The sequence below is a fragment of the Gigantopelta aegis genome, chromosome 3, assembly GCF_016097555.1.
Source record: "Gigantopelta aegis isolate Gae_Host chromosome 3, Gae_host_genome, whole genome shotgun sequence".
Classification (NCBI taxonomy): Eukaryota; Metazoa; Mollusca; class Gastropoda; order Neomphalida; family Peltospiridae; genus Gigantopelta; species Gigantopelta aegis.
Window position 1 is genome coordinate 1835128 of NC_054701.1, and position 12143 is coordinate 1847270.

Here is a 12143-nt window from a genome sequence, read left to right on the forward strand (position 1 = left end):
GTAAATACGCTGTCGGATTTCTTTCTGTAGTATGCGTATTAGTGATTAATATGTGGATTTTTTTTATCAGTTAACTCGAAAATGATCGATGTAAAGGTATTTGACGGCAAACATAGGATTGGTGTGGTATTTGATCGGGAATCTTTGCCAACTTTTTGGTTGTCAGGAATTTCCAAAAAAATACATAGGTTGGTCTACGACTGTAATGAGAGCGCATTTATGTCCAAATGTCCGTCTAGCTCTCTTACAGTCAGAGTACTCGGGCTATCTTACAGTCGTCGGGCTAGCTGTTGATGCTTCTCCCCTACCCCCCCCCCCCCCCCCCCACCCCAACACCTCTGGTACCTTCCTGCACCATTGGTAACAATAGAGACTAGGCTGTGCTGGGGATAGCAGCCGACTACTATTGATTATGGTTACGGACCTTTGACGTTAATCCAACTATTCAGTCCATTCACCATTCAATGCCTTGGTCAACAATATGGAATAAAAATAAATGACTTAATAAAGCAAATAATTTAACAATTTTTTCATAGAAAAGACTAAATCAACTTACAATATGTTTAAAATATTTGGAAAATTCAAACAATCTTCTTAAATTTTAAGTGAAAAGATGTGAAATGAAACAAATGCGCCTTCTTCCATGTGGACAAGCAAAACCAACATGCTCTGTGTTCTACGTCATCAGTTTATGTTAACTTGACCGGAAATTCAGAATTGGTGACGTTTTACACAAAGGGAAGCAATTAGGCACAACACGTGTGTATGTTCTAACCGTGTTTTGGCAATACACATTACAGTCAGCTGTTTAATATGGGGAAAAAGTCAAAAGTTGGAAAAGCTCGAAAGGACAAATTTTATCAGCTTGCAAAGGAAACAGGTATTAAAATAACATTAACTAAGTAAAACCTTAAACTGTAAAAATAATGTGATAGATATTAGATATAAACAAGAATTGCCTAACTAAGGTTTTATAATAATTGTTTTAGATAAATAAAATATAGTTTATTATATATGAATATAAGGTGACTGGATAAAATTTAGAACTCTTGCTGCAAATTATAAATATCTGGTACAGGTGTGTGTTATGGATATAAGACAATGTGGCGTGGGAAAAGGACTGGAATGTGGAGGTGGACAGCAAAAGAAGTTGAAACACAGAAGGTTCCATATTTAAGTTGAAAGTTACAGGTTGTAGAAACTTGCACATTTATTACTGACGTCACAGCCATATCAAATCAGAAAGTGGTTTTCCTGCATAAACAGATGTCATCATATATGACATGATCTATGAGTATGAACCAGTCTTGGTGGTGTGGTGGTTAACCATCAGACTGAACACTGAGAGGTAATCGGTTCACATCCTGGTACCAGCTCATTAGGGGACATTAAAGCCATCACACCGACTTGTCTCTCACAAACAACTGACCACTAATTTACGGTCTTGGACAGACAGACAATATAGTTGATATGTGTTCCCAGGAGAGTATGCCTAAACTTTCATTGGATAGCTGGATGGAAATAAGTTAAAAAGAAATGGCACCAATCACACATAATCAGTAGAGGCCTAAATAATAATAACAGCTGACAGATTGCAGCAAACACTATCTGCTTCTTTATTTACAATGGGTGGCCAAAAACTGAAAAAAATTATTTCATTTTAATATTGTTTATATTAAAATGATTTTTTTTTTTAAAGTATAAAAGATGTCAATGAATGAATGAATGTTTAACGACACCCCAGCACAAAAATACACATCGGCTAATGGGTGTCTTAAAAGTTGTGTGTCAAAAACTAATAAAAATATTACATGGCCTTGTATTTCATAGTTCTACTTAATTGTGTTTAGGTTACCGATCCCGAGCTGCCTTTAAGCTGATCCAGCTGAACCGAAAGTTTGAGTTTCTCCAGAAGTCACGAGTGGTCGTTGACCTGTGTGCTGCCCCGGGAGGTTGGCTACAGGTTGCCGCAGAAAACACGCCTGTGTCCAGTCTTATCATTGGTGAGTAGTGAAACATGCCAATGTCCAGTCTTGTCATTGGTGAGTAGTGAAAACACCAGTGTCCATTCTTATCATTGGTCAGTTGTGAAAACACACCAGTGTCCAGTCTTATCATTGGTCACAGTGTTCTCGCTGCTCCATTTAAGCGGGGCGTCCCGCCCCGCTATTCCATTTTACCGCCCTCCTTTATTTTTGTGCGCCCTCCTTTATTTTTTAGCGCCCCTCTTTATTTTCCAGCACCTATCTCTGCTCTTTCCAAATACACTTTTTTCCACACAAAAAACAACGATCAGTCTGCACACTGGACATCAAAGGAAACAAGCCGCGTTGTGTACGAAAAAGCAATTGACGAAACATTTACGACAGTTACCGTAACATAATTTAACAGTATTTTCAACAGCCTCTATTTTGTCCAATATCTGTATCCATTTGTATGTTTGATAGACACAATAAAAGTTATATTTTATGTAAGCAATGAAAATTTTTGTTTTTGTTTTACGGATTCGGCAATCTCCAATTGAAAAAACCCCTCTTATTTGGCGCCAAATTTGTCACGTGATCAGAACGGTCATTCTGTCTTTTGTTTCCACTAATTATCGTTTGATATTTTGTCCTCAGTTGCAGATATAATTGGTTGAAACTGATGATTTTTACTTTCTGTTATTCTGTTTATTCAGCAGTTCTTTATAAAATATTGTAAACTTTTAATTTTGAGGGGATATGAATGCTTATAAACACAATGGAAGTGGTAGTGTTTATCATTAAAATAATTTATCTTGAGTGCCAAATAATATATACACCGTCTTTACAAAAACGAAACTACTTTTTATTAGCTGGCGATAATATTTTATCACAGCGATCGATTCATTCGATGAAGATGGAAATAACAAAAATGTATCTGACATTAGGAGATCACTTTACAAACATCTTTATTGTTTTTCGTATATCTTGAAATCTTTATTAAAAATAATAATATTAAAACTTTGATCGGTCCAGCAAAACCGGAACTGCCTGTGAATGTCAGACCGACATCATCTTCGGTTCAATTAAACGACGAGTCTTTTTATAAACCCTTTTGCACTTTTTTGTAGGCAAAATAAGGAGTATGTCTTTTCTCAAAGTCTACCAACACACAACAATATGGTAACCAAACTACTCCCCCCCCCCCCCCCCTTTTTTTCCTTTTTTTTTTTTTGCTTTTCGTTTATTGGTGGTTTTGTTTTTGTTTTGTTTTTTTGAAGGGTGTGGTGCAGAGCGGCCGCCCTCCTTTAATTTTCACCCAGCGAGAACACTGGGTCAGTAGTCGAAACACACCAGTGACCAATCTTATCAATGGTCAGTAGTGAAAACTCTCCGATGTCCAGTCTTATCATTGGTGAGTAGTCGAAACACGCCAGTGTCCTGTCTTATCATTGGTGAGTAGTCGAAACACACCAGTGTCCAGTCTTGTCATTGGTGAGTAGTCGAAACACAACAGTGTTCATTCTTATCATTGGTGAGTAGTGAAAACACACCAGTGTCCAGTCTTATCATTGGTGAGTAGTGAAAACTCTCCGGTGTCCAGTCTTATCATTGGTGAGTAGTCGAAACACACCAGTGTCCAGTCTTATCATTGGTGAGTAGTCGAAACACACCAGTATCCAGTCTTATCATTGGTGAGTAGTCGAAACACACCAGTATTCAGTCTTATCATTGGTGAGTAGTCGAAACAGACCAGTATCCAGTCTTATCATTGATGAGTAGTGAAAACACACCAGTGTCCAGTCTTATCATTGGTGAGTAGTCGAAACACACCAGTGTCCAGTCTTATCATTGGTGAGTAGTCGAAACACACCAGTGTCCAGTCTTATCATTGGTGAGTAGTCGAAACACACCAGTGTCCAGTCTTATCATTGGTGAGTAGTCGAAACACACCAGTGTCCAGTCTTATCATTGGTGAGTAATAAAAACACACCAGTGTCCAGTCTTATCATTGGTGAGTAATAAAAACACACCAGTGTCCAGTCTTATCATTGGTGAGTAGTTGAAACACACCAGTGTCCAGTCTTATCATTGGTGAGTAATAAAAACACACCAGTGTTCAGTCTTATCAATGATGAGTTGGTAAGTAGTAGAATTAATTACAGCTTGCTTGTTGAATCGTTTAAATAGTTCTACTGTCAGCTTGAAAAACTGTGGGAGCAGGTGACTAAAATATTTCTGTTTTTAGGCGTTGATCTTGTCAGTATTCGCCCAGTCCACAATTGTATAACCCTCCAAGAAGACATCACTACAGAAAAATGTCGACAGGTTAGAATGTTTAAATCTCTCTCTTTTGATTGGTTAGACAAATTAATAATCTCTCTGGAAATGTTAGACATCAAAGTTTTGATTGGTAGTTCATTAACCTCATGTACACAGGACACAATGTTGTTGTGAAGCATGTGCTTGAAGTTTATGTTTACTGAATTTTTTATTAATTCTCTTTTATTTTAAAGTAATATTAAACCTAAATTAATGCTGTAGATGTTAATGGTTTGTTAATTTGTTGTTTACAACTTCAGAGAATGGGTTCTTGTTTATGAAATTGTACATGATCAGGATTGGTTGAATATTAAAAGTATATTTCAGAGATTACGCCAAGAGTTGAAGACGTGGAAGGCTGACGGCTTCCTCCATGATGGAGCTCCTAACCTTGGCAAGAACTGGCTGCATGATGCCTTTCAGCAAGGTAACTGTGTATTAGTTAAGAGTTTATCACTTACACAAGGGTGCTTGGCAGCCAAGAATGTCTAAAACATTATATCATAAATGATAATTAGTATACCAAGCTTTCATTTTTCATCTTCTATAAATTTCTGTCAAGATATTTTGTGACAGATCAAATTTATTGAAACCCCAAAATAAGTTTTTTTATGTCTTACATACATTATACTCATTTGTATCTCATTTGAAGACCCTGTATTTCTATTTCTAGTTGAGTTAACGTTGCATGCACTGCGACTGGCGACAGACTTCCTCAAGAAGGGAGGCTGGTTCGTGTCGAAGGTTTTCCGTTCCAAAGACTACTTCTCCCTGCTGTGGGTGTTCCAGCAGTTGTTCCGCAATGTTCACGCCACCAAGCCGAAAGCGTCGAGGAATGAGTCAGCTGAGATATTTGTTGTCTGTCAGGGATTCACTGCACCTGACAAGATTGACCCGAAATTTCTCGACCCCAAGTTTGTGTTTAAAGAGATTGACCAGGATGAACCGGTCAAGCTGGGAATTGATCTTATTCACCCCGAGAAGAAAAGACGGTAAGTTTTTACAAAAAAAACACCCCTATTCATAACACGTTACCTTTATTATTTATAATGAACTATACCCAGCACTTCCAAAACAGAGGCGAGAGTAGCATTCTGGACAAAGTAGCAAATGGTATTTGAGAGAACCATGAACAACAGCAACACAATCACTGTTTGTGTGCCATGTGTAATCACAGACACCAACTATGGCAGGGAACTGGGTCATGCTGTTTCTAGCATAGACAATGCATGATTCGGTCTCTCTCTCTGCCTGTATCTCTGTCCATCCATCCATCTCCTCCTCCCCCCCCCCCACCCCACTCCTCCTTTAACAAATTAGTTTAAACCATCTTTTTCACTGATCGTAGCAAACGTAACCTAAGATAGTAGATTATACTCAGATCATAGCAGCTGGTTGGAGAAGATAATAGTAGAAGTAAAGTGTGGGGTTTTTTTTTGGTTTTTTACTTTCATTCTGTGGACTAATTGCTGTAATGACAATGTGCTGTGTGTCCAACAAATCCCTTTTTCTTCTCTTACACTCAAAACAAAGTATGACAGCTACAATTTAGACAGCTAATAGCCGCTGATTAAACAGCGTGTTGGATACGGCAGTGAACACCTTTGGCTACAAACGAAGTAGTATTAGACCCAAGCGCAGGAGTAACAAGGCATGGTTCGGCAATCAATGTAGATTACTTAGAAGGAAATACATGGAGTCCAGAACAGCTTACAAGAACTCGAATACAATGGATAACAAACAACGTCTTTTAAATGCCAGTAAACGATATAAGAATGTAATATTAAAACATTTAAGAAGACATAACTGGAAAACAGAACAGAAACTCACAGATCTCAACCGTCACAACACGCGAGCTTTTTGGAAACTTTTAAAAGAAAAACAAAATGACTGTAATTTGCCACCATCAGAAACACTTTATCAATACTTTAAAGAAGTAAACAGCAATGTTGACACAACTCTCGAACCAGACTTTATTAAAGATCTAGAAAGTAACTGTATCTTAGATAGCCCTATATTACAAGAAAAAATACTTACAGTTGTTAAAAAACTTATAACAAAGCTTCGGGTCTCGACAACATAATTAATGAATATCTTAAGCAAACTATTGACTGTATGATTCCTCTATATGTCAAACTTTTTAATTTAGTATTTGAAAACGGTATCTTCCCTGACTCATGGTTAGTTGGTATAATCAAGCCAATTTATAAAAGTGGAGATAAAGATAATCCTGAAAATTATAGACCTATTACACTACTCAGTTGTCTTGGAAAACTGTTTACTGCCGTGTTAAATAATAGACTAAAAGTGTATCTAGAAACGAATGATATATTATGTGAAGTTCAAGCAGGATTCAGGAAAGATTATTCAACAAATGATCATGTCTTCACACTATATGGACTAATAGAACTGATGAAAGCACGGAAGAAAACACTTTTTTGTACTTTTATAGATTTTAACAAAGCTTTTGATTCAGTTTGGAGAATTGGACTTTGGGATAAATTACTTAAAAATGGTATAAATGGTAAATGTTTTCAAGTAATTTATAATATGTACCAGAATATCAAATCTTGTGTCAGCGCACATAATTCTATGACAGATTATTTTCCCTGCTGTGTTGGTGTAAGACAAGGTGAAAATGTATCCCCTTTGTTATTTTCTTTGTTTCTTAATGATATTGAAGATACATTTAAAATGAATGACTGCCATGGTATAGGCATAGGCGAATTATTCAGTGATTCTTTAATCCATATGTCAATTGTTCTTTTTGTTTTACTCTATGCTGATGACACTGTACTCCTTGCAGATAATTACCAAGATATGCAAAACTCTCTGAATATATTTGATTCGTATTACACGAAATGGAAACTAACAGTAAATTATAAAAAGACAAAGGTCTTAATCTTTAATGGGAACAAGAAAGATTACAAAAAGGTGTTTTACCTTGGAAAATCAAAGCTTGATAACGTAGAAAGTTATAAATATCTTGGTATTATATTTCACAAATCGAATAGATTTACTAAGGCAAGAAACATGTTATATACACAAGCACAAAAGGCTATGTTTTTTTTATTCTACGACAAGGCAGATGTCATAATATTTCTATCCAGTGCCAACTAAAATTATTTGACTGCATGGTTTTACCAGTCCTATTATATGGCAGCGAAATATGGGGTTTTGAAAATTTGTCATTAACTGAAAAATTATGTAACCAGTTTATAAAATTGTTATTACCTGTAAAAAAAATCTACACCATTGTATATATTATATGGAGAACTTGGACGTTACCCGTTATATATTACCGTAAGAATAAGAATGATCATTTTCTGGTATCAACTAATTACTGGAAAACAGTCCAAGTTGTCATTATTGGTGTACACATTATTACTGAATGATGTTAATAATAACTTTTATAATCATGTATGTTAAATCTGTTTTAGATGATATTGGTTGTACATATATATGGTTATCACAATGCAATGCTATTACTAATGCTTCCATGTTGAAAACGTATATTAATACAAAGCTTACGGATCAATACTTACAATCATGGTATACTTACATTGATAACTCATCCAAAGCTTTAAATTATAAATTATTTTAAAATACTGTTGAATTTGAGACATACATCACAATTATAGAGAGAAAACATTGGTGTCCATTATTACGCTTCAGATTATCAAACCATAATCTTCCAATTGGGCAGATGGAAAAATGTACCACTACAAAATAGAATATGTCCATTGTGTAATAATTACGATATCGGAGATGAGTTTCATTATGTATTTACATGTTTGTTTTTTAAGAATGAAAGAAAGCGTTACTTACCATCTTTCTGTCAGTCTAAACCAAATATATATAAATTTTATAAAGTATTCAACTCTAAGAAAGCTGGTGTCCTTAGAAAACTTTCTATATTTTGTAATCTAATTATGAATACTTTCGAATCCTCTGGCTGATATTCTGTGTATTTTTGTATTTATTAATATGTATTTATTGTACTTATGTACATTTATGTACACCCACCATCTTGTTACAATTATATTGACTGCTGTATGTATATATATCCTCATATGCCGTAGACTATGGCCTGAGTGTAAATAAAGTTCAGTTCAGTTCAGGAGTGCATTAAATATTCCTTTCCTTTCTTCTCTTTTCTTTAGACAGTATGACATTTACCAAACAGCTAATAACTGCTGACTAAACAGCATGCTGGCGTGTGTTTAACAAACACTGTTTTCCTTTCTTCTCTTACCCTTTAGATAGTATAACAGTTGCTAAGTTAGACAGGTAATAACTGCTGACTAAAGGGTGTGCTGACGTGTTTAACTAACACTGTTTTTCTCTGATGTTTTCAGACACCGCGAGGGCTACCCGGAGGGAGACTACACCCTGTTCCACACCCTGCACGTCTCAAAGTTCATGGAGAGTGATAACTTCATCGAACTGCTCGCTAATGCGTCAGAGGTATGTAGTAAAGACATGGAAAATACCTTGGATTCAGTTTGTCATTTAGTAACACTTTTTGTTTTCTTCTTTATTTGTCATCTGTTCTAATTACAGTGGTGAAGTGACAGAGTTATTTCATATGAATATTAAAGATACAGATAGAAAAACAATTGTATATTATGTAACCTATGTTCTTATAGCATTTAATCTTGGAACTGATGTGTAAATTAACTATATACAAAATGGGTTCTCAGAGTTTCTATTATACTGTAACTACTTAAACACTTGTACAGACAGACAGACAAACAAACACACACTAACATTGGTAATGGGCTTTCTTGAACTCCAATACTAAAAGTGTTTGATTGAATGCATTTTGAAACTGTCAAGTAATCTATACTTCAGTGTTCAGTAAGAATTGTGTTAAATGGACCACGTCTTGTGTAGGAGACAGCACTTGTTTATATCTTGTTGTGCAGATTGTTTTGGATGACGCCAAAGTTGCAGAGCATCGCGCCACCACACAGGAAATCAAAGAATGTCTTAAAGATATCAAGGTTCTCGGCAAGAAGGAAATCAGGTTTTTATTCATAATCATACTTTATACACAAATACACAGTATACAGGTATATAAATGTGCTGGTATCAATAAAAAGAGGTTTATATCAACTTGTCACAAATCATACAACTTAACATTAACATTGTCATTCTGGGTAAAAATAAAACAATTGGAAATGGTTAACATGCATCCATTTATGATTGGAAACCCATCATGTAACACAAATGCATTACCCATATGGTTAAAAATACCTTGGTTCATACCAAAATGGTTAAAAATACCTTGGTTCATACCAAAGTGTTACGTCCCACTCGAACATTAATTATGATGTCACACTTCTACTTCATAAGATGATGCCATACGATTGGCACACTACGATTTTACTGAAACTTTAATCAAATGAGTTCAGTGATATAAGTTGAAATCAACTGTGGGTAATAAATAGGATATTTCGGATCATGTTTATGTTGCCCTAAAGCTTGTCACAGTTAAAACTGTTTTCACTCAGGACATAATTATGATACGAAATGGAAGCTTGTTTAATATGCTATAAATCTATGAATAAGTTTGTGGGCAAGAAGAAAATATGATTTACAACTGCTTCTCATTTTATGTCATTTGGGAATATTATGGCAACTTTATGGGGCTTCTAAATATGTTTTTATTTTGTAGGAACATATTCAGCTGGAGGAAGAAAATCCAGAAAGATTTATACACAGAGGAAGAAAACTCACTGGAAAAAGAGTTAGTTCAAAAAAACTTTTTTAACAAGTTTGTAATGCTGTTATTATGTGTTTTTTGACCTAATCAAAAACATAGGTTTCTTCAACTTTCTATTTGCTGTAGCTTTTTTTTCATTAGAGTCTGTAGAATACAGTTAGATTATTATAGATTTGTTTGTAGAAAGTGAGTGATATGGAAGGATATTTCACTATTTTGTTTAGTGGGAAGCGCAAATAAAAGATCCCTTGCTGCTAATCGGAAAGAGTAGCCTATGTAGTGGCGACAGCGGGTTTTCTCTCAAAATCTGTGTGGTCCTTAACCATGTGTCTGACGCCATATAACTGTAAATAAAATGTGTTGAGTGCGTCATTAAATAAAACATTTCTTTCTATTTTGTTTACTTTCTAATGGAACATGTAACTGTAAATTTTACGGGCAAAGAAAAAATGCAGAGGACCTTGTTGTCCATTTTACCTACTACAAGTTAGAATGATGGCACTTTGTAAACTGGTAACCCATTATTAGTCTTGTTAAAGAAAGAACTCGCCTCAAATTTTTTTTCCTTTTGTTTATTATTGTAATTGTTCCTTTGGAAGTAAAGTTCTGAATTTATTAACCAACAGGACACATTACATGTGAGATATTAGCTGTGTTTACTACTTGGTTTATTTGTGTCATGAATTTATTAACCAACGACACATTATATGTGAGATATTAGCTGTGTTTACTACTTGGTTTATTTGTGTCGTGAATTTATTAACCAACAGGACACATTACATGTGAGATATTAGTTGTTTTTACTACTTGGTTTATTTGTGTCGTGAATTTATTAACCAACAGGACACATTACATGTGAGATATTAGCTGTGTTTACTACTTGGTTTATTTGTGTCGTGAATTTATTAACCAACAGGACACATTACATGTGAGATATTAGTTGTGTTTACTACTTGGTTTATTGTGTCGTGAATTTATTAACCAACAGGACACATTACATGTGAGATATTAGCTGTGTTTACTACTTGGTTTATTTGTGTCGTGAATTTATTAACCAACAGGACACATTACATGTGAGATATTAGCTGTGTTTACTACTTGGTTTATTGTGTCTTGAATTTATTAACCAACAGGACACATTACATGTGAGATATTAGCTGTGTTTACTACTTGGTTTATTGTGTCGTGAATATATTAACCAACAGGACACATTACATGTGAGATATTAGCTGTGTTTACTACTTGGTTTATTGTGTCGTGAATTTATTAACCAACAGGACACATTACATGTGAGATATTAGTTGTGTTTACTACTTGGTTTATTGTGTCGTGAATTTATTAACCAACAGGACACATTACATGTGAGATATTAGCTGTGTTTACTACTTGGTTTATTATGTTGTGAATTTATTAACCAACAGGACACATTACATTTTTTTCATTGTGTCGTGTTTTTCATGTTCAGAGTTGAAGAAGAGGAAGAAAGTAGTGATGGCGAGGCCGAACTTCGTGAGAAACTGGCCAAGATGGAGGAAGAGGAGCGGAGACGACTCAAGAGGTACGTAATTCAGACTAACACCTTCATTTCTGTCCAAGATGGAGGAAGAGGAGCGGAGACGACTCAAGAGGTACGTAATTCAGACTAACACCTTCATTTCTGTCCAAGATGGAGGAAGAGGAGCGGAGACGACTCAAGAGGTACGTAATTCAGACTAACACCTTCATTTCTGTCCACGATGGAGGAAGAGGAGCGGAGACGACTCGAGAGGTACGTAATTCAAACTAACACCTTCATTTCTGTCCAAGATGGAGGAAGAGGAGCGGAGACGACTCAAGAGGTACGTAATTCAGACTAACACCTTCATTTCTGTCCATTCCAATGAGGAGCTTTTCTTCCTTCAGGGCCCTTTCCCATACCCACCCCCACCCCATATTAAAATATATATTATTAATCAATTGGCTGGAAAAGGTGCAGTGATACTCATAAGACAGTCAAGTGGCATTTATTTTACCTGTAGAATTTGCATGATAAACTGATGTATTTTATGAAAAGGTGGATTATTAGCCCCTGCCAGTTGAACTGCAGGAGACTATAGGTTTTATTCTACCAGTTGAACTGCAGGAGACTA

At 35.5% G+C, this 12143-nt stretch overlaps 2 protein-coding genes across 9 annotated transcripts in view; one reads left to right on the top strand and one right to left on the bottom strand.

Moving 5' to 3' along the window:
- LOC121367363 (eukaryotic translation initiation factor 3 subunit C-like) overlaps positions 1–681 on the bottom strand; it is a 54706-nt gene extending 54025 nt beyond the window's left edge. For all 7 annotated transcript variants that reach the window (XM_041491495.1, XM_041491494.1, XM_041491493.1 and 4 more), the window contains exon 1: positions 557–681. The gene's annotated coding sequence lies outside the window, so the exon portion shown is untranslated. The remainder of the gene's footprint in view (positions 1–556) is intronic.
- A 64-nt stretch (positions 682–745) lies between these two features.
- Positions 746–12143, top strand: part of LOC121367365 (pre-rRNA 2'-O-ribose RNA methyltransferase FTSJ3-like) — a 67981-nt gene continuing 56583 nt past the window's right edge. Inside the window, exons 1-9 of one of the 2 annotated variants that reach the window (XM_041491497.1) lie at positions 746–880; positions 1851–2003; positions 4213–4292; positions 4614–4713; positions 4960–5278; positions 8645–8753; positions 9215–9315; positions 9967–10038; positions 11480–11572. In XM_041491497.1, the coding sequence (XP_041347431.1) occupies positions 814–880; positions 1851–2003; positions 4213–4292; positions 4614–4713; positions 4960–5278; positions 8645–8753; positions 9215–9315; positions 9967–10038; positions 11480–11572 (1094 nt within the window). In that variant the 5' untranslated portion in view covers positions 746–813. Of the gene's footprint in view, positions 881–1850; positions 2004–3238; positions 3379–4212; positions 4293–4613; positions 4714–4959; positions 5279–8644; positions 8754–9214; positions 9316–9966; positions 10039–11479; positions 11573–12143 lie in introns of those variants that run through there. The other variant, XM_041491498.1, reaches the window with a different exon arrangement.